At 45.4% G+C, this 20,940-nt stretch overlaps 2 protein-coding genes across 3 annotated transcripts in view; both read right to left on the reverse strand.

Moving 5' to 3' along the window:
- DDX60 (DExD/H-box helicase 60) overlaps window positions 1–10,340 on the reverse strand; it is a 90,918-nt gene extending 80,578 nt beyond the window's left edge. For both annotated transcript variants that reach the window (XM_082402083.1, XM_082402082.1), the window contains exons 1-5: window positions 9,519–10,340; window positions 4,130–4,234; window positions 3,882–3,951; window positions 2,394–2,583; window positions 476–817 (exon numbers count right to left, since the gene is read on the reverse strand). In XM_082402083.1, coding sequence (XP_082258209.1) covers window positions 476–817; window positions 2,394–2,583; window positions 3,882–3,951; window positions 4,130–4,133 — 606 coding nt within the window. In that variant the 5' untranslated portion in view covers window positions 4,134–4,234; window positions 9,519–10,340. The remainder of the gene's footprint in view (window positions 1–475; window positions 818–2,393; window positions 2,584–3,881; window positions 3,952–4,129; window positions 4,235–9,518) is intronic.
- A 43-nt stretch (window positions 10,341–10,383) lies between these two features.
- LOC309633372 (uncharacterized protein) overlaps window positions 10,384–20,940 on the reverse strand; it is an 84,827-nt gene continuing 74,270 nt past the window's right edge. The window contains exon 4 of the transcript XR_014247469.1: window positions 10,384–10,430. The gene's annotated coding sequence lies outside the window, so the exon portion shown is untranslated. The remainder of the gene's footprint in view (window positions 10,431–20,940) is intronic.

Below are 20,940 nucleotides of genomic sequence, written 5' to 3' on the forward strand. Positions count from 1 at the left end.
TTTCTCATGAAAAGCTACCATATTCACCATCATTTCACTAGTATGTGGACGCGCGTCTGGCCTTCCTAAGTGGAGGTGGAACCCCATGCCACACTTAAGCACAGAAGGGCTGGGGTCAGGCTGCTTCTTTTCAAATCCAGGCTGTATTACTGGATTTGGAATTGACAATGGGCAGATTATTTGTTAAAGTATCTATTTCATCATCTGCACAACACAGACAACACTAAGACCTCCCTCACAGGGTCACTGTGAAGGTTAAATAAAATGACTCATGGGAAGTACCAAACACTATTGTTATGACAACAACTGCCCAATAAATGACTGCATTTTTGTTTTATTATTATCATTTCTATTTTTCTATACCTCTCTGTTAAACCTATGATAATTTCCATAAAAGAGGTAGAAATAAAACTGAGTCAAGAAATGTAGAAAATTTCGTGAAATTCTAAAAGTTTGTCTTTTAGGTGCAAACTACCTTCTGGAAAAACATCCGGTTTCTGTACTTGCTCGGCATAAAGTACGCATAAAGTCGAAGGACATCGGATGCTTGGCCCGAGAAGAGCACAGCATTGACCTTCATTGCCCAGGACTGAATGATTAAAAAGTTGAAAAGGTGTACTTGTAGATGGCTCAGGCTTTCATCGGCAACGATCAGAAAATACGGGTAACTGTCTTCCAAGAAAGTTTTCCACTCTTGTGAGAAGCACCCAGAAAAGTCTGTCCGAACATCAATGTCAGTATTATGCTGAAGGTGGAGAATTAATGCCATTCTCAGAGGAAGAAATTCAGGGATGTTGTTGTACGCATGCTCAGCGTCCTGTGGGGCAGACAATTTTGAAATCATCATCTACCTGTCTACTAGTTTTGTTGGTTAACACATACCATGAAAGTCATTAAAGGAATAGGTTCCAACATAGCTGTATTCTGTTTTATAGTCAGAACACGGACTCTTGATCCTTGACTGTCATTTTGCAAATACATGCCACAAATCACAATTTGGGTTTAAATACACGTGTCCCCTTTAACTCACACTTTCCCTTCCCATTCTAATTCTTCTCCTCTCCAATCTCACTTCAAAAAGAAAAAGGAAAGAAAAATATGTAAAAGCAAATGGTAGCTATAAATCACCCACAGGGAAAGCTGGGGTGGATCACTCTGCAGGGACAGTCCCAGGTCATCCGGAAGTAGCACCGGTTTTTATCAAAAGCCCACAATTCGTGCATTGCTTGCAGGCAGTCAGCAATGTTCAAATATCTAACGATAATAGGGATCACAAAAGAATTGAACAGACATGCACCAAAACCTCCAAGAATAACGCACTGGTTACCTTTAGGGATAGAATGAGGAGGAGGAGGTGGTATGATACATACGTGTATTTGAAACTGCTAAAATTTCATTAGTTATATGCACATTCAAAAAAACAAGACCAAGTATCTTCCCTTGGATGTATTTACTGCAGAGCAAATAAGAACAAAGCAACATTGGTGAGTTTGATCCACCTCTGGGCTCAAACAAACTGTTGAGTTTTGAAGACAGAGGTGGATCTACTTGGAGCTGGGAGATTAGAACCCGGAGATCAGCTCGGCCGCTTCCGAGGACACCCCTACCCCTCCTCCAGGGTCCTGTGTGTCCTCACAGGAAAGCTCCATGAAGGCAAATAGAAAATAATCCTCTACAAATGACCCAATTTCATTCCTTTATATGGCTGAGTAATATTCCATTGTATACATGTACCACATCTTCTTTCTCCATTCGTCTGTGATGGGCATTTAGGTTGACCTGGCTATTGTAAACAGTGCTGCAATGAACACTGGGGTGCGTGTGTCTTTTTGAACTGGGTCATTTGTAGAGACGTGGATGGACCTAGAGACTGTCATACAGAGTGAAGTAAGTCAGAAAGAGAAAAACAAATATCGTATGTTAACGCATATATGTGGAATCTAGAAAAAGGGTACAGACGAACCGGTTTGCAAGACAGAAACAGAGACAAAGAAATAGAAACAAACGTATGGACACCAAGGGGGGAAAAGGGGGAGTGGGAAGAATTGGAAAATTGGGATTGATATATATACACTAGTATGTATGAAATAGATAACTCATGAGAACCTACTGTAGAGCAGAGGGAACTCTACTTCACTTTGCTGTACAGTAGAAACTAACGCAACATTGTAAAACAACTATGCCCCAATAAAAATAATAATAATAATCCTCAATGCAGTCATTTCTGAATACTGGGATCATGGGTCACTTTTTTTTTCTGTTCTTCCCTTTAAATTTGCTGAATTTTTATAGATCTACTTCACTTTGAAATAAGAAAAAAAATCTACTTATAAAACAATGTCATTGTAGTCTTAGTTCTCAAATCATAGAAAAGAACCCAACTGTCACGTTACCTTGAAGAAAACGACGGCAAACTGTCCTCCTTTACTAATTAGATCCACAAGGTAGCGTTCAACCAGGTAGAAGAAGTGCAGGCCCTGTTCAGGCCGCAAGGATTTCTCACAGACGTATGTCATCAGCAGTGAGTCTCCATCAATCAGAAAAAACTCAGACTCAACAAAATCATTGAACAGACTGTCATAACTAAAACACAAACAGTGAAAATGAAAAATTACACGAAGATGAAATCAGGCCCAAAAGGCAGCAGCTTTATTATCATTATTAACTTCATCATCATTATCATCTTCATCATCATTATCATCAATAGCTTGATTTACTGAGTAATTCTTTCATGTTGGTCTCTACACTGACTTGCCAAAGACATCTGCATGCATGAGTGTCCTTCACAGGAAGAATCAGCATCACCTCCGCTCAACAGGGAAGGAAACTGAGGCTCGAAAAGAGAGCAGGTTATCTAAGGCCAAAATGTGGGCTGGACTCAGGGACTGAACACCTGTATCTGAATATAGACCTTCCTGCTTCATCAATCTCATCCTTTCTAAAGAGAATGTGGCACATACATACAATGGAATACTACTCAGCCATAAAAAGAAACAAAATTGAGTTATTTGTAGTGAGGTGGATGGACCTAGAGTCTGTCATACAGAGTGAAGTAAGTCAGAAAGAGAAAAACAAATACCGTATGCTAACACATATATATGGAATCTAAAAAAAAAAAAAAAAAGTCATGAAGAACCTAGGGGCAAGACGGGAATAAAGAATAAAGACACAGACTTACTAGAGAATGGACTTGAGGATATGGGGAGGGGGAAGGGTAAGCTGGGACAAAGTGAGAGAGTGGCATGGACATATATACACTACCAAATGTAAAATAGATAGCTAGTGGGAAGCAGCCGCATAGCACAGGGAGATCAGCTTGGTGCTTTGTGACCACCTAGAGGGGTGGGATGGGGAGGGTGGGAGGGAGGGAGATGAAAGAAGGAAGAGATATGGGGACATATGTATATGTATAACTGATTCACTTTGTTATAAAGCAGAAACTAACACACCATTGTAAAGCAATTATACTCCAATAAAGATGTTTTAAAAAAAAATATGTGGAAATTGTAAGCATGATTTCGAGCAGATTGAATAAATGCTCTCAAATACGGGGAAAAAAAAAATCTCATCCTTTCATAAGACGATGGATCCATTGACAGCCACGGACAATAAAGCAAGAGAAGACTGTTTCCACTGACCATCAAATAGCTCTAAAAGTTCTCTGTTCAACAACCTCATATATATATATAAAATACTATAATACTTATACTAAGATAAATGATAAATAGATTAGATAATATGGATAGATGGAAGGATGGATGGATAGATAGATAGATAATAGACAGACGGTAGATGATAGATAATCGCTTTAAGGCCAATCCGATACACAGGGAATAAGATGTAGAAGTTTATATCTCTTGATTTATTACTACAACACTCACTCAGCTTTTGCCATTTGATCCAAAATCAACTGTGACATTCTCTCTAAAAGCATCCGGTACTTTTCTAAACCTAAAAAAAAGAGAGAGAGAAAGAGAATGAATTATTTTCAATCAATTCTTTTTAAAAGAGCTATCATTTACAAATTATTTGAGAAAGAAAAAACAGTCATAAAGTTAATTCTATTAAATCTGTGTAGCTTGCAGAATCATTATTTTACAATTTATAAATATTTTAAATTGAAAATTACCCATTCTTGCCACGTGCCTCCAACCTGAACTGGAAAATATTAAATATAGCAAATATCCTTTACTGTGGTACCTCTAAGTGGCAGATGCTAATGAAAATGGCAGACCTACAAAGAAAGAAAAATTAGAAAGGAATTATTCCATCAACAAACAGTACTGAATGACTACCGTGTGTTAAACAAAACTTTAGGCACTGGGAATACAAGAACGAACAAAAGTCAAAATGCTGTCAGTTCCCACGAAACTTAAAATTTACCAGGAATGGGCTTCCCTGGTGGCGCAGTGGTTGAGAATCTGCTTGCCAATGCAGGGGACACGGGTTCGAGCCCTGGTCTGGGAAGATCCCACATGCTGCGGAGCAACTAGGCCCGTGAGCCACAACTACTGAGCCTGCGCGTCTGGAGCCTGTGCTCCGCAACGAGAGAGGCCGCGATAGTGAGAGGCCCGCGCACCGCGATGAAGAGTGGCCCCCACTTGCCGCAACTAGAGAAAGCCCTCGCACAGAAACGAAGACCCAACACAGCCATAAATAAATAAATAAACCCAAAGTTTAAAAAAAAAAAAAAATTTACCAGGAAAGATAAATATCAATCAGATAATCATACAAACAATGGAACATTGCAAATGCGACAAAGTCAAAAGGTCAGTGGCAACTTCCCTAAAGAAGCAATGCTTGAGCTGAGTTCTGAAGGATAAGATGAGAATTAATTAAACAAAGGGGTGGGGTGGGTAGCACTGCAGGCAGAGAGAACCCAGAACACCTGGCGCAAAAGCCTTGTGGCAGGAAAGTGTGTGGATGGTTCTGGGTCCTGAGAAGAAGCCAGCTGCGCTGGAGTGCGGAAGGCTGCAGAAACACAAAGTCATGCAGAGCCTCTGATCGCATGTTTGTCGTCCTAAAACCCACTGATGGAGTGTCAGCAGGTAGTAATGTGACTGACTTTGCGTCTTGGAAGATTACTCTGGCTCCAGTACAGAGACTAGATGGGGTGAAGCAAAGACCCCGCCTGTGAGGCGGAGAGAAAGCCACTGTTCTAGAGCAACGGTAGTAGCAGCGTGTAGTGCAGCTGGACAGTAGTTTGAGGCACATGTTAATCTTAGATACTCAGAAGGTGAGTTTGACATGATGAGGTAATGGATCAGCTACGGATAGAGAAGAGGAGCCCCTTAGGATTCTACCTGACGCAATCGGATGAAGGCGAGGCTGCTCCCTGGGCTGGAAACCTTGGGATGCGGCCAACGTCAGGGAAAGAGCCTAAGTTCATTTTTGGTCAGCCTGGGTTCGACTTACTGTGGGATATGTCCTGTAAGTAATTAAATGTACAGGTCTGGAGATCAAACACGAGGTCTGGGCTAGACCTCAGTGTGAGAGTAATTTCAGTATTATGGTTAAGTGAGGCCACCGGTGTGGATGAAGTCACTTGGACAGAGAGACACAGCATCAGGGAAGACAGTATCAGATACACGAGATGAGATGGGTTAAATCACAGCATCCCAGAGGTTCCCAGTACGCTTAACGTCTCAGGACTTTTTTTTTTTAATCGTACTCCTAGGACAAAATGAATACCTAAGAGTTCATGTATTAAGCAGTGAGCTCCAAACAAATTAAGTCCTAACACCTTCACTTGAAAATATAATACACATAAACTGTAAGAGATAATACAGGTTTTGAAATTGACTAACAATGACTAATGGGACATGAGTGCATGCTGGACACTGGGCAAATTTTCAACAACAGCTATGTTGGCAGAATAAAGCCTCCTTCATCTGACAGGTAAGGGACTCCCGGCCTGTTCCCCCACCCTCACACATCCTACAGGAAGCTTTCCATATTAAACTTTACCCCACACTCGTTCTCACCTAAACATCACACAGAATCCACAACCATTATGCTCAGTTCTCTCTCATGTAAGGGAGAAACATGCTAAGGAAAATAAAACCAGCTACCTAACATAATAACCACGAGTGAACATGTATAAAAAATTAGAATCGCTAGACATTTAAGGGGGAAGAAAAGAAAAAATAAGAAGCCAGATGAACAAACACGATTCAAGGACAGAACAGTCCTTTAAAAACAAAAACTCCCGTTAGAGTTCTAATAATGACAATGACATTAACTAATAAAATAATAAGAGGTTGCTACAGCAAATCAAAAAAAGGAAATGCTCATAAAAATTTTAAATACAATTTCAGAAAAATAATTTACGCGCAGAACAATGGAATGGGCATGCTGAAATTTCAAGTTAGCGATCTAGGGGTTAAAATCCAGGAAATTTCTTAGAGGAGAGAAGAGAAAATCAAAGAGATGGAAAACAGAAAAATTACTAAAATATGGAGGATAGATCAACAAGTTCTAAGTCCATTTCACAGTAATTCCAGTCACAGAGAAGTACGATTGCAAAATGGGGTGGGGATAAATTAAAAGTAATCAAAGATATAATAGTTAGCATAACATAACGATATTAGGCCAGAGTTAAAGAAAAATATACTTTTTTAGATTGAAACTTTTTTCCAAGAACTGAGCAGAAATAATGGCAAAAGAGAAAACCATGCTTAGACACAGCCTGTGAAAACCGAAGAGCTCCAGGAATACAGAGGAAGATGGAAGCACCACAAAGAGGTGTAAGGCAGACAGGCAGATGTGAGCAGAGTTGCTCACAGGCAGGACGCCGGGCTTCTCACCCCAGTTCTGAACATACTACAGTTGAGGTAAGTTACTTTCTCAGGTCTCACTTCACTCATCCACTCATCAGACAATCATATTACTCCCCCTGGCTGTGTTTTCAAGCCATTTAAAAGTATGAGCTGATGCATACAAATGGATTAAATTAGTACCTGGCACACAGATACAACACATCAAAATGAGAGCATTATGGATGTCTTGATAAAAGGAAAGAATACTTTCAAAGTTCTGAGAGGAAAATATTTTGAACTAAGAATTCTGCATGCAAACAGTCATTCAATTCATCAAGAGAGGAAAAAGACAGTACTACTAGACATTTAAGAAGTCAGGGGCTTCCCTGGTGGCGCAGTGGTTAAGAATCCGCCTGCCAATGCAGGGTACACGGGTTCGAGCCCTGGTCTGGGAAGATCCCACATGCCACGGAGCAACTGGGCCCGTGAGCCATAACTACTGAGCCTGCGCTCTAGAGCCCGCCAGCCACAACAACTGAGCCTGCGCGCCACAACTACTGAAGCCCACGTGCCTAGAGCCCGTGCTCCACAACAAGAGAAGCCACCGCAATGAGAAGCACGCGCACCGCAACTAGAGAAAGCCCGCGCGCAGCAACGAAGATCCAACGCAGCCAAAAATAAATTAACGAAAAAAAAAGAAATTAACGAATTTTAAAAATTAATTAATTAAAAAATTTTTAAAAAGTCGGAAACTTCACCAACTACTCATCTTAAATGAAAATTTATTTTAAAAGTACAGAAAGTTGAAGAAAAAAGATAAAGAGGGCAATCAAAAGAAACATTGAAATTATGTATGGTCCACAAGAATTAAAGGAAGCTAAAAAGAAAAATAAGAGGATGCATGACACTTTGAATTTTGAGAAGTATCCATTTCAAGCAGTAGTCTTAATGATATAGAACTATGTTTCCCAGCCAAAGATAAAGACTTCCTACAATTGTACATAATCATAATTTTGTAAGTGCTGCTAACTGGTTTTCCATTTTTGAGTCAACATAGACACAAATCACAAGAATTCAAGTCATAAAATACTATAAATTATGACAAACCCTGATAGTATGACATTAATACAATTAGCCAAATTGGGAGGCTTCATTTCTGTGAGGCCGGGGGTAACCCAGCTAACAAACAGAGACAAAAATGTAGAACTGGGTGTTTCCAGTTTACAGCTTCTAGTAAACTAATCGATCTCGGCATTTTTAGGTGATAACACAACAAAAATAGAGGCAAAGAGCTGTTTCCATACAGAACTACACCAGTGTGAAATACTCCAGCGGGGGGAGGGGAGTATCTTAAACCTGAATTTGATCAAAACTCTGGTAGCAAGAACTGTGGTTTACAAATGTAGAAAACAGAAGAACATGTTAAATGTTAAAATATGCCAAGAGGACTAGGAGAATCACTACAAGACAAGATTAAAAACACAACAACAGCAACCCACCACCAATATAAAGTTTAAAACAAAACCCCCCAGCTTATTAAGAAATAAATTGCAAGAGGATAAAAGAGATGGTAACAAACTTCCAAACACAGAAGTGTCAGAACCTTGTTTGGGTTCTGATTTTAAAATCTTAAATCGAAAGAAGGGAAAAAAAGGGGAATCGTGGACTACACGTTGGAGGAGAGACAGCCAGAGCCAGAGGACATGGTCCAGGCGATGGTGGAGGACGCAAGGGGACCGCTCCTGAAACGTGGCCTGGAGAGGAGCTGGCCCGCAGTGGGCAGGACTTGAGGGTGGCCTCTGAGACCCCAGCCTCCCCGGTGTGCCCCGCCCCCCATAACCTGTCCCCTGGGCGTGGGCAGGACCTGGGACTTTAGTGGGACAGCGTCTCCCCCGATGGGCGTACATCCGCGAGGCTATCATACACAGGAGACAGGAGATTCTCCTGCCGGCTCTGCAGACCTAAAGCTGAGGCTAAGCCCCTCAGCGGGGTCCCTACAGGCCAGGAGGAGCCTGCGGCCAACAAGAAACAGGGAGCTCCAACCCCACAGCTGCAAGGCACTGTCTCCTTCCAGCCAGCGGAAGCCTTCATTCCAGCCGGGAGACGCAGGTCCGCGCTCAGCCCCCGTGTGTCTGGACTTCCCCTCCACCGAAACTCTAACACGGTGAATTTCGACGGACTTCAGCCACTGAAGGGGTCATCATTTGTTGCACAGCAATAGAAAACGAATGCGTACCCCTTGACCGTGAATACTTCGTTAAAAAAAATAAATTCTTACAGCGCTAAGCCACTGAAATGTAGGAATCACCTGGGAGACCTTAGGAAAATGCAGACTCTGATTCTGCAAGTTTGGTTTGGGTCCGAGGCTCCGCAGGCGTGAGAAAGCTGCTTGGCGCTGCCCCGTCCAGGGCTCACCGGCCCTGCCCGCCTCTGACGCGCCTTGGTCTCCCCAGCCACCCCACGCCCACCCTTTCTCCGAAGAGGACCCTTAGTGCCTGCGCGCTCGTCTCCCTGCTCAGACCTCAGACCTCAGCGCTCCCTGCCCCCGCCAGCGCCCACAGCCCCCTTGCAACTCCGGAGCTCTGCGACGCGCCGCCCCCCGCAGCATCCCGCATCCCTCGCCCCCGCCCTGCATCCCCCGCGCCCAGCGCCCGCGCCGGGCACCTCCCCGCCCATCAGGTCAAAGACCTCGAGCCCCTGCGAGACCGCAGCGCCCCGGGACCCCCGAGACGCCCTCACACCCTTTACCCCGGACCGAACCTGGAGCCGGTCCCGCAGCGTCTGAAGGGCAGCTGAGCGCTCGGCAGATACAGGAGGGCGCGGAGCGCAGGACCAGGGTAGAGGTCGGGCGGGGCGGGGCGGGGCCCCCGGCAGGCCAGAGGTCCGGGAGACTTTCGGTTTCCTTTCTGGTCTCCAGCACTTCAGGTGCAAGTTTCGTTTCACCGCGCTTCAGTTGGGTGAGCTGGTGGGGGGTTTGAGCATCCTTCCGCCACAACATCCAGCAAGAGGCAGCAGAGGACTTTGGGATTTGGGCATGAAATAGAGGGAAATGAGGCAGAGAAATCCGGGACGTCTATCTAAACAAGATAAAATCAAGAAGAGGCGGAATTAGAAATAGGTGAAATGTGCCCACCTAAAAAATATTCACAACCTAGAAGTTGAGAGTTACGTTTTACTCGGCAGGAATTTTTAGGACTTCAAGCCCAGGAGGCAGCATCTCAAGAAACCCTGAGAAACTGCTCTGAGGAGGTGAGGGGGGCGGAGCCAGATTCTATAGTTTTTGCAACAAAGGGCAGGTAGTCTGAACGTCAGAAGATTATTGTTAATTAAGGAAAACCAGATATCTCAAGTTAAGGAAGTTAGTGCTTTTCTATGCATGGGAAGATTTAAGAGTCTGGGCTCACTGAAATCATTCCTTTGATCTGCACCTCAGCTCTCTGGGGCCAGTGTTTTCACATCCTGAGTTTCCGCGTGGCTCACCGCAGGGAGTGGCTGCAGTCTGATGGCTGCTGGACGGCAGGTGTTCTTTTCCTTCCTGAGTTCCCTCAGGGCTCACCGGCTCACTTTGGAGGGCTGCAATCGCTGATGTCTGTGACGTCCTTTGTTTAATGATGTGGCAGGAAATATATTCCATTTCTCAAACGTAAGGTACTGTGGAATCTGACATTCCACCTTTATGCAAAAAGAAAAACAAAACCAGTTAAGAACGCATGAACTTAGAGTTTCTGTGATGAGAAGCTGAGAATTACCGTTCTGTGTAAACTATATTTGGAGCTTTCATGGACCGAGAAATATCCTTCTGTAAAACTGAAAGCGCAACATTCTGTTGTTTTTTTTTGTTCTTGTGGGATCTTAGTTCCCCCACCAGGGGACTGAAACTCAGGCAGTGAAAAGGCAGAGTCCTGACCGCAGGATGGCCAGGGAATTCCCTACTTCTCACTTTAATTGATGCTATTTTTACGTAATTTCTGCCTGTTGATGTTTGCAGTCGCTTAGCGTGCTCACATGCTTGATTTCATGAACTTCATGAGCGCTGTCAATGTACAAATACGCTGGAATTCCAGGAAGTGGTGGGTGGGGGAATCTTAGCAACAGTGGGAAGCCAGGAGCTGCTCTGTCCGCGAGGAAAGAAGAGAGGTCCAGGCTCTCACTGCTCCACAGGGGAAAACAGACAGATGGCCATCGACTGGAGAAAAGGGCAGGGGCTGAGAAGGTGGACACTTCTCACAGCCATCAGGCTTTTATTGATTATTTATTTGCAAGTTTGTGATGCGTTGGTTGTGATGATAGAAAGAAAACAAGAGAACTTGGAACTTGACACCTGACTGGTCTAAAGTGACCTTCCGTTTGTGTCCCTCCTTCACGAAGCTCTCTAAGGCACTTGCCTGGGGCCAGCTGGGCAATGCCTCTCCCTCCTCCTGTCCAAAGGTCAGTGTCCTGACTCCTGACACCCATGAGCTCAGAGCAAAGGTATCAATACTTTGCAGGATGGACTTACGTAAGGCTCTGGAGCTGAGGAGATGATTGGTACTTACCCGGGGGGGGGGCTCGGAGGGTCCTTACCAGAGGGAGGCGGAAGCCACCCTCTTTTTGGCACGGTGGCCTCTCGTGGTCTACACGCACTGTCTACACCTCTTCCCCTCCTCCGAGTCCTTGAGCCCCTTTATTCCAGACCTGCCTTGAAACTGCTCTGTCAGAGACCAGTGATGGGTCAGTGATGGAGAAATCCAGACAATGCTCCTCTGGTCCACGATTCACTGACTTCTCTCTCCGAAATTTTTGAAAGATTTTAGCCAACCTCTCTTTTCCTAAGAGCCTCTTCTCCCTCGGTTTCAGTTACAGTATTCTTTAGATCTATATATTTCCCTCCCATCTCTTGGGATTAATGGAGTGATCAGGTAACAGTTGCTCAAATGAGAGCCTGGGGACTGTTGTTGAATCTTCACTCAAATCCCAGTGAACTTGAGCTCCCAACATGGATGGAATCTAGCACCTCTGTGCTCCCATTTTCCACAGGCCAGGGAGGGCATCACCACTTCTCACCGGGATGGCTGAGACAGCTCTGCCCTGCTGGACTGCGGCCGGTCCCTCCATCCCATGTCCACCTGCTGCCAGGGTCACCGGTGAGCACGGAAGACGGAGCCTGTCCGGTCCCTGCTGAGCACATTCCAGTGCTTCCTCATCGCTTCTACTCCTTCCTCTTGGGGACCCTCCAACCGTTTAATAGGTCTCCTTCCACCCGCCCTCGAGTCAGGGGCCACAGCCAAGCGCAGGACCCCTGTCCTGGACAGACGTGATTGACGGGTGGTTTGTCCCATGTACTCACAGCCCCGGAAGGAGGCAGCACCCCAGGCAGGGCACACAGGCCAGGACCAGGGAGCAAAGTCACCAGGTGGGACTGCAGAAGGCAGACTTAGTCATAACCAGAGGGTGGGGTGACCCTGGTTCCCTCGGGAAGTCGTGATTGCTTGCTGAAATAATCGTGCTGGTGGTCAGGCAGTGACAACTCCTGGGTAAATGCAGCTGATCTGGAGGACAGAGGAGCTGGCCAGGGCGGGGGGTTGGGCATGGGGGTATATCTGCTCTCACCTGACAAGCCCCCCAGAGAGCAGATGTGCCCCTGGAGGAACTCAGGGATCCCTGGCAGGCTCAAAGATGTCGAGGATGTCAAGGCAGTGAAGCTTCCCCAAAATATGGCACCTCAGCACATGGAACATCTCAGCTGGACGGCAAGAAGCAGGAAGGTCACTCCAACCACCCCCTTTACCTTCTTCCCTGAAATCAGGGGATACCCCTCACCCCCCATCCCCCGGGACCAGAGGACAGAGGACATCCTCATCACCAGAGATGGGGAACACAGGGCCAAGGAGGCAGAAGGCTGTGTGAACTCACCTGGTCACTTCTCACCTTCTACTACCCCAGCCCAAAGCCCTCTGTCTTGCCGATTCTTCACATACTTATTGTTTCTTTGTCTAAAAGGTATAAAATCTTCCTGCTCTGCATGCACCCCTATGTTCATAGCAGCACTATTCACAACAGCCAAGACAAGGAAGCAACCTAAATGTCCATCAACAGATGAATGGATAAAGAAGGTGTGGTACCTAGAGTGGTGGGATAGGGAGGGTGGGAGGGAGGGAGATGCAAGAGGGAAGAGATATGGGAACATATGTATATGTATAACTGATTCACTTTGTTATAAAGCAGAAACTAACACACCATTGTAAAGCAATTATACTCCAATAAAGATGTTAAAAAAAAAAAAAAGGTGTGGTACATATATATAATGGAATATTACTCACCATAAAAAAGAATGAGATAATGCCATTTGCAGCAACATGGATGGACCTAGAGATTATCCTAAGTGACATAAGTCAGAGAAAGACAAATATCATGTGATATCATGCCGCAGACCGGCTGCAGAAAGCTAGAAGTTCCTGGCGGTGAGGGGTAAGGAACTGAAAAGCACCAGTATGGGGTCAGAAGGGCCAAGACAACTGATGGTTGCAAGGCTAGTTTATTCAAAGAGCATGAATGTATATATAGGTTCAGCACGGAACGAACACTAGGCAACAAATCAGTAAACCTTGTATTTCCACATAATTCTGTCGCCACTATCTATGCGCCACTATCTATGCGCCATTATCTATGCGCCACTATCTATGCATCACTATCTATGCACCACTATCTATGCACCAGTATCTATGCACCACTATCTATGCGTCAGCATGCCTTATGGGCCGTTCTTTGGAGATACAGACTTCCCCCTCAGGGCAGCACGTCCTTCTTCTGGGGAACAACCAGGGGCTCTTAGATCCAGAGCAGGCACCTGGAACGAAACTGGCCGCAAGCCATTTTCCTTTTTTACGCTCAATACCGCAGCGTCAGGAGTGCATACCAAGAAAGAGACAAGCAGTTCTCCGCAAAGCAGAAAGCTGAATAAGCTTACAGCTTGGGGGCCACCACAATATCACTTATATGTGGAGTTCTAAAATATGACACAAATGAACTAATTTACAAAACAGAAATAGACTCACAGACATAGAAAACAAACTTATAGTTACCAGGGGGAAAAGGAGAGGGAAAAATTGGGAGATTGGGATTGACATATACACACTACTGTATATAAAATAGATAACTAGGGCTTCCCTGGTGGTGCAGTGGTTAAGAATCCGCCTGCCAATGCAGGGGACACGGGTTTGAGCCCTGGCCCGGGAAGATCCCACATGCCGCAGCGCAACTAAGCCTGTGCGCCACAACTACTGAGCCTGTGCTCTAGCGCCCTCGAGCCACAACTACTGAGCCCACGTGCCACAACTACTGAAGCCCGCGTGCCTAGAGCCCGTGCTCTGCAACAAGAGAAGCCACTGCAATGAGAAGCCCGCGCACCGCAAGGAAGAGTAGCCCCCGCTCACTGCAACTAGAGAAAAGCAACGAAGCAGCAACAAAGACCCAACGCAGCCAGAAACAATAAATAAATAAAATAAAAATAACAAAATAAATTTATAAAAAAAAAATAGATAACTAATAAGGACCTACTGTACAGCACAGGGAACTCTACTCAATACTCTGTAATGGCCTATATGAGAAAAGAATCTAAAAAAGAGCGGATATGTGCATATGTATAACTGATTCACTTTGCTTTACGCCTGAAACTAACCCAACATTGTAAATCAACTATATTCCAATAAAAATTTTTTTAAAATCTATCTGCTCTAGTCACTTCTTTTGGACTTCATTCTCTTGTGAAGGGTCCCAAGTACATGGAAAAATTCAATAAAATGTGTATGCTTTTCTCCTGTTCATCTGTTTTATGTCACTTTAACACTTAGGCTCAGCCAGAGACCCTAAGAGGGCAGAGGAGATTTGTCCGCCTCTAGAGCAACATGTGGAATTTTAGGCCTTACAATACCTTGACATCCATTTAAACCTTGGTGATGACTCAGACTTTTAGAGAGCAGAACAAATGCCTCTCCAGGAAGCAAAGTGGACCCCTGGCCAGGCGGGAGAGAGGTGGAGAGGCGGCCAATGAAAATGTGAACTTCAGAGGTGCCCGTCCTTGTGGGCACTGAAGGGAGTTGAGGGGTCTAAGTGGCAGGAGTGGGGGAAGTGCAATCCCCAGGGGCAGAAAGTTCGCTTAATCAATGCCTGTGGCCATGGTGACACCCACCGGGGGGGCCCATGTGCTACTTTGTAACTTAAATCAGAGCTCTTTGAAGAGTCCCTTGGTCCTCTTAATTAAACAAATTAAATCAGCTGCCAGGGGCATATAGGGAAGGTGGCAATGGCACTGAACTTCTTTCAAGGGCCCAGCACTGTCTTCTGAGACAGGAAATGAGTCCTCACTGTGGGTGACATCTGGGTAACATCTGGAACTCCTAAGGAGACGAGACATGTCCCAGTGAGGTTGTCTGGGGTTTAGCATGTGTAGAGATGTCTGCTGCCTTGCTTTATATGTGAGTATCTGCAAAGCAAAGATCCCCAGGGCTCTTCACCCCAACAGGAAGGATTCGCAGGCCACCAGCCAGGCATACGTGAAAATGCACAGATGGGGGCCGTCATCGGCCAGGCATCGGAGCTGGGACAGCTGCCTAAAGGGTGGCCGGCTGTGCCGACCTCGGCCCCCCTCCTCTGCCAGGACACCTGGTTTAAGAGACAGGAAAGCAGCCACATGTCTCTGAGTTCCTTCACACACGGTGATGGTGACTCCATCTGCAGACTCTGCAAACTCCCAATTCTGTTCACTCAGTTGATCCCAAGGGGTTCGCCAGGCGGCCGAGGGGTCTGGGAGCTGGGGGCCTCCTCCAGCTCCACGGCATCTGGCCTGGACTGAGGGCAGGGGCCACGGAGGACGTGCCCTGCTCCACGCTGGGACCTGCCGGAGGGTCCAGGTCCGGCTCCATCCTCTAGGGAGAGGCCTCGTCACAGTTCCATGCTGTGGGGCACTGCTTTTATGACCCAAAGCAATGAGTCCAGAGAACAGAGGGTCATGGGCTCAGGGTCTGTGAGAGCCTCTGCTTTCGGGAGATTCCGGCATGCACAGTGCAGAGCTGAGGAAGGGCAGCGTTTTACGTCAGAAGCCTGTGGGTACCATGGCCATCGTAGGTGGTCCAGACACTTCAGGAGTCTTGAAAGGAGACTGTTCACGCCTCAAGAGTGAAGGAGTCTCGGAGGGCACTTACGGAGTGCACGCTGATCTCAATGTGGACTGACTTTACATCATTTTGTGCAGGGGGCCCACTTAACATGGACTGACTTTCAGGTTACACCATCAGTCAGATTAAATGAGTAAATGCAGATTACGTTGTCTCCAGAACCCAAATAGAACTAAAAGCCGTCGGAGCTGCATCGACACTTTGGATGCAGGTACTGGTTGTCGGCGATGCAGCAGCCCTCAGCTCACCAGACAGGTCTCAAGCATCTCTCCTGGTGTCCCACACTCTCTGTGGGACAACGGCGTCCCCCCCGGGCCAGGCACTTTGTCAGAATCCGTGTGTCTCGGATGAGCATTTTAAGTGAACAAACGGATCTCCTCAGAAGATGACATTATCAGTGCCAGGTCACCTGTGCCCCTGGAGACAGATGGACACAGTTAAGACCTCACCTGCAAAGTGTGTTCAGCAGCAAGGCTGCTGTCCCCACGGGGAGCCTGGCAGAGGTACATCGTGTCCTTCAGAGATGGGACCCTCAGACAGCAGAAAGGCTGTAGAAACAGGCACAGAACAGAACAGCTGTGCCATTTCTATAAAAGCCAGTTATGCACCGGCTGCCAACTGGATGGAGTGACGGGGGTGGGACCCTTCCCTGGGCCCACGGCGTGAAGGGAGTGGAATCCACTCTCAGGTTGAGAACACACCCAGGTGGGCTAGTGCCTGGAGAAGCAGTGAGGAGAACCACCCCTTCATTCATTAGGTCTACGGTTCAATTCATAAAAATTATTTGTCAAGGGTGTAGCAATCGAATACTACATTGTTTCATTTTTTACTTTTCTTCTGATTATGCTGTGATTATTGTTTCAGGAGCTTACCTAACATGTAGCTTTGTAAGGAATTTCAAGAGTTACTTTTTCAGATGTAATAGATTTTTTTTATTTTCGGCTGCATCAGGTGGCGTGTGGGATCTTAAGTCCCCAACCAGGGATCAAACCCGCACCCCCTGCACCGGAAGCACAGAGTCTTAACCACTGGACTGCTAGGGAAGTCCCAAAATAGATTTTTTTTTTACCACCAAGATAGTTGCATGCTTTCTTAAGATCCTAATGCCAACACCTTTTATTACCAACACAGTTCTTCTCTACTAAATTTGCTTTGCTTTGAATTGTATAATCATAACCTCAACATTAAATATACAAATCATAAATAAACAGTGGAATTAATATATTTGTATGTATCCCTATGGAAAAGTGTCAGCAATAATTTACTTACCTCCTCATCATGAAGAAATACACAAAACATTCAAACAAAATCACAGGGTCCAGTATAAAATTAAGATGAGCCCCCGGGTCCTCGCCATTTCTGCCGCAGGCTTCTACAACACCTGCTCTTCCGTCTGTCAGAGGAAACCTCGGGGCTGAAGGCACACCAGCTCGGAGCAAATTCCTTCCCAGAACGGCAAGCGCTGAGAAAGAGCGAGTCCAGCAGAAGCAGGCGAGGGCAGACCCAGGATTTCTGTGCCAGAGCAACTGTCCTCCACGCTGGCGTTTTTTCAGCGTCTAAATCCTTCTTTGCTCCAACAGCTGGAGCCTTTGTCACATTCTTCCTTCCTTTCTGCTTTCCCGGGAGTGGCGGCCGCATGGTCCAGGGCAGGCTCCTCGGGGGGTGGCCCCTGAAGCTGGGGGCAGCTGTCCCCCTGTCCCTGCCTGTCCTGCAGCAAACGCCCCCTGTGCAAGTCTGATGCTTCCCCGCCCCGAGTCTCCCTGAGGCGGAGAAAATGCCAACTTTAGGAGAAACAGGGGCTGTCCGTTGTGATTTACATCAAAGAAGTCTCGAAGCCACTTTTAAATATCGAATTATCCTGGTAGATCTGCCTTTCCCCTCTAATGGAGAAAACAAACTGCCTCTTCCATCAAGGCTTTACTTCCTTTTTATCAACTCAACTGAAAGGAGTACAATCTGCCACCATAAAAAAAGATGCTGCATTTTTAATAATGCATTCATACTGTAAATACAAATGATTATTACTTCTTTTCATTATCATTCTACAGTAAGTTTTTTCTATGTGATTATAAACATGTCATAAACATCACTTTCTATGACCACTTTAAAATCCATGAATGTACTTAACCGTTCCATAAATTGGAGATTTAGGCTGTTACTGATTTTCTGCTGTTATAAATAATGTTGTACGGAACATGGCATCACCTATATCCTCAAGAAGAGTAGGAGAGAATGAGTGGGTCAAAGGATGTGAACTTTTTAAAGTGTGAACTTTTAAAGTGTGCAGACACTAATCTACTTATAAATGGATCTAAAGATTTGCGAATCCACAGATGAGAGCTGGCCTGGAGTAGAGGACACTTTGTTTCAACGATTTAAAATCAGTGAGGGTCACTTTAATGCTCTGGATGAACACACACGAGGTTTGAGGGTATTGCTCTAAGCCTCTAAATTTGGGAGTAGTTTGTTACACAGCAGTACATACTGACTGATATTCTGACTTAGGATTTTGGAAGTGGAGCACGAAAGTGTTGCTGCAGAATCAAGGGGTGGAAGATACACAGAGGCAACAATCAGCAGGTGCAAGCAGGTAAAACCACAAACAGGAAGCAAGATGCCAGGGCCTGGAATTGACAGACAGGTGTGCTGGCATCCCCCAGGATTATGGCAGGACTTGGGGTGAAGAAGAAAGCCAAGAGCCCAACTGGATCCAAAGTCTTGATTAAACAAGGTGGGTGAAGGACGGCCCACTCAAAGGACCGATGCTTCAAAGAGCAGGACTTTTTATAAGAAGAAGCAATTGTTTAGAAGCTGAACTGGGACCCGAGGAAAGGCCACTGACCCCACCTCCCAACCTCAGATGCACATGGAAATGGGCTCTGGTGGTAAATGGGGAAGTGCATGGGACTCACTTTCAGCACATCACCTCGGGTGAGGCATGGCAAGGCCAGAAGCAGACCAAGAGGAGACACCAGAAAGAGCCTGACAGCTTTGTTATTCAAATTCTTGTGGGGAGGGCGGGAAGTACACCATGCTGGGCCACTCAGAGGAAGCATCAGGGTCAGTCAAGGGGCAGAGGAGAGGGAGAATTGTGGGCAGTGCCTTTACCGTGGTTTCCATGCAAAGGAATTGGTGAGGCAGGGTAAGCAGTTTAGGATTAGCTGATTTGAATAAATTCCACAGGCTCTGGGCACAGGGGCTGTTCCTGCTTGTCTGGTACCTGGCCCGGGGGTGATTAGGGCAGGTGTATAGTGGCCTGGAGTGTGAGAGCCCTCTATGGGAGGTGGCTGGGGTGTGGGCTTGAGGGACTGGACAGGAAAGGGAAATGAGCAGCTCCTAGTCAGGGTCTCAAACCTTGTCAAATCAATGTGTTAAAAACTACATCACACTCACCAAGGCCACAGATTCTGTGGCCGGGCCCCACAGTTGTTCCGGGGGCCAGACCCCTGCCCACCCACATAGCCTGGGACAGCTGCAGCCTCACCACAACAGGAGATGCATGCAGCCCCTGGGTGCCTGGCTCTGGCAGCCAGGCGGGATTGTGCCTCTGAGCTCAGAGGAAATCTTCTATATTTTGCACTCCTTCCAGACCAGGAGAGATAGCTGACTCACCTAATATGCAGAAACAGAGAATTAAGCAAAATAAGAAGATATGTTCCTATCAAAAGAATAAAACAAAACCTCAGAAAAATAATTAAATGAAACAGATATAAGCAGCCTAACTGATAAAGAGTTCAAAGCAATAGTCATGAAAGCACTCACTGGACTCAGGAGAAGGCTGGACGAACACAGTGAGAACTTCAACAAAGAGAGCTTCAACAAACAGTACTGTTACTGAACTGAAAAACACACCAGAGAGGTTCAACAGCAGGTAGAAGACGAATCAGCGAGCTGGAAGACAAAGCAGAGGGACTCACCCAAACAGAGCTGCAAAGTGAAAAAAGAAAAGTTGTATAAAGTGAAGATACCTTAGGGGCCCTTCGGACAACATTGAGCAGAATAACATTGGCATTACGTGGAGCCCAGAAGGAGAACAGAGAGAGAGCAAGAACCAGAAAAATTAATAGAAGAAATCGTGCCTGAAAACTTCCCGAATCTGAGGAAGGAAACACACATCCAGGTCCGGGAATCCCAGAGGGTTCTGCATAAGATGAACCCAAAGAGACCACATCAAGACACATGAAAATTAAAATAGTAAAAGGTAAGGATAAAGAGACCATCCTGAATGCAGCGAGAATAAAAAAACTTGTTACACACAAGAGAACTCCCATAAGGCTATCAGCAGATTTTTCAGCAGAAAACTTACAGGCGAGGAGGAATGGCATAACACATTCAAAGTGCTGAGAGAAGAAAACCTTCAAAGCAAGAATTCTCTACCAGCAAGGTTATCACTTGGAATTAAAGGAGGGATCAAGATTTTCCCAGATGAGCAAAAGCTAAAGGAGTTCACCACCACTAAACTAGCACTACAAGAAATATTAAATGGACTTATTTAAGCTGAAAAGGAATGACACTAATTAATAAGAAGAAAACAAATGAATAAAAAATCTCACTGGAAACTGTAAATATAGAAAAAAGGTAGTGTATCAATCACTTATAAAGAAAACACAAAGGTTAAAAAACAAAAGTAGGAAAATTAAAATTACAATGATTTTTAAGGGACACATAAAATAAAAAGATGTAAAACATGCCATCAAAAGTATAAAACTTGGCGGGGGTAGTAAAACGATAAAGCTTTGGAATGTGTTCAGATTTAAGTTGCTACCAACTTAAAACAGGCTACTGCTTACATAGATATTACATGTAAACTCCATGGTAACCACAAAGGAAAAAAACAAAGTAAATAAACCAAAGAAAATGAGAAAGGAATCTAAACATGACACTAAGAAACCACCAAAACACAAGGGAAGAGAGAAAGAGAAGGTCAAAGGAACAGAGTGAAACTACAAAAACAGACAGAAAACAATTAACAAAATGGCCATAAGCACATATCTCTCAATAATTACTTTTGATGTAGACTAAATTTGCTA

Source organism: Balaenoptera borealis, assembly GCF_965194805.1.
Source record: "Balaenoptera borealis genome assembly, chromosome: 8".
NCBI lineage: Eukaryota > Metazoa > Chordata > Mammalia > Artiodactyla > Balaenopteridae > Balaenoptera > Balaenoptera borealis.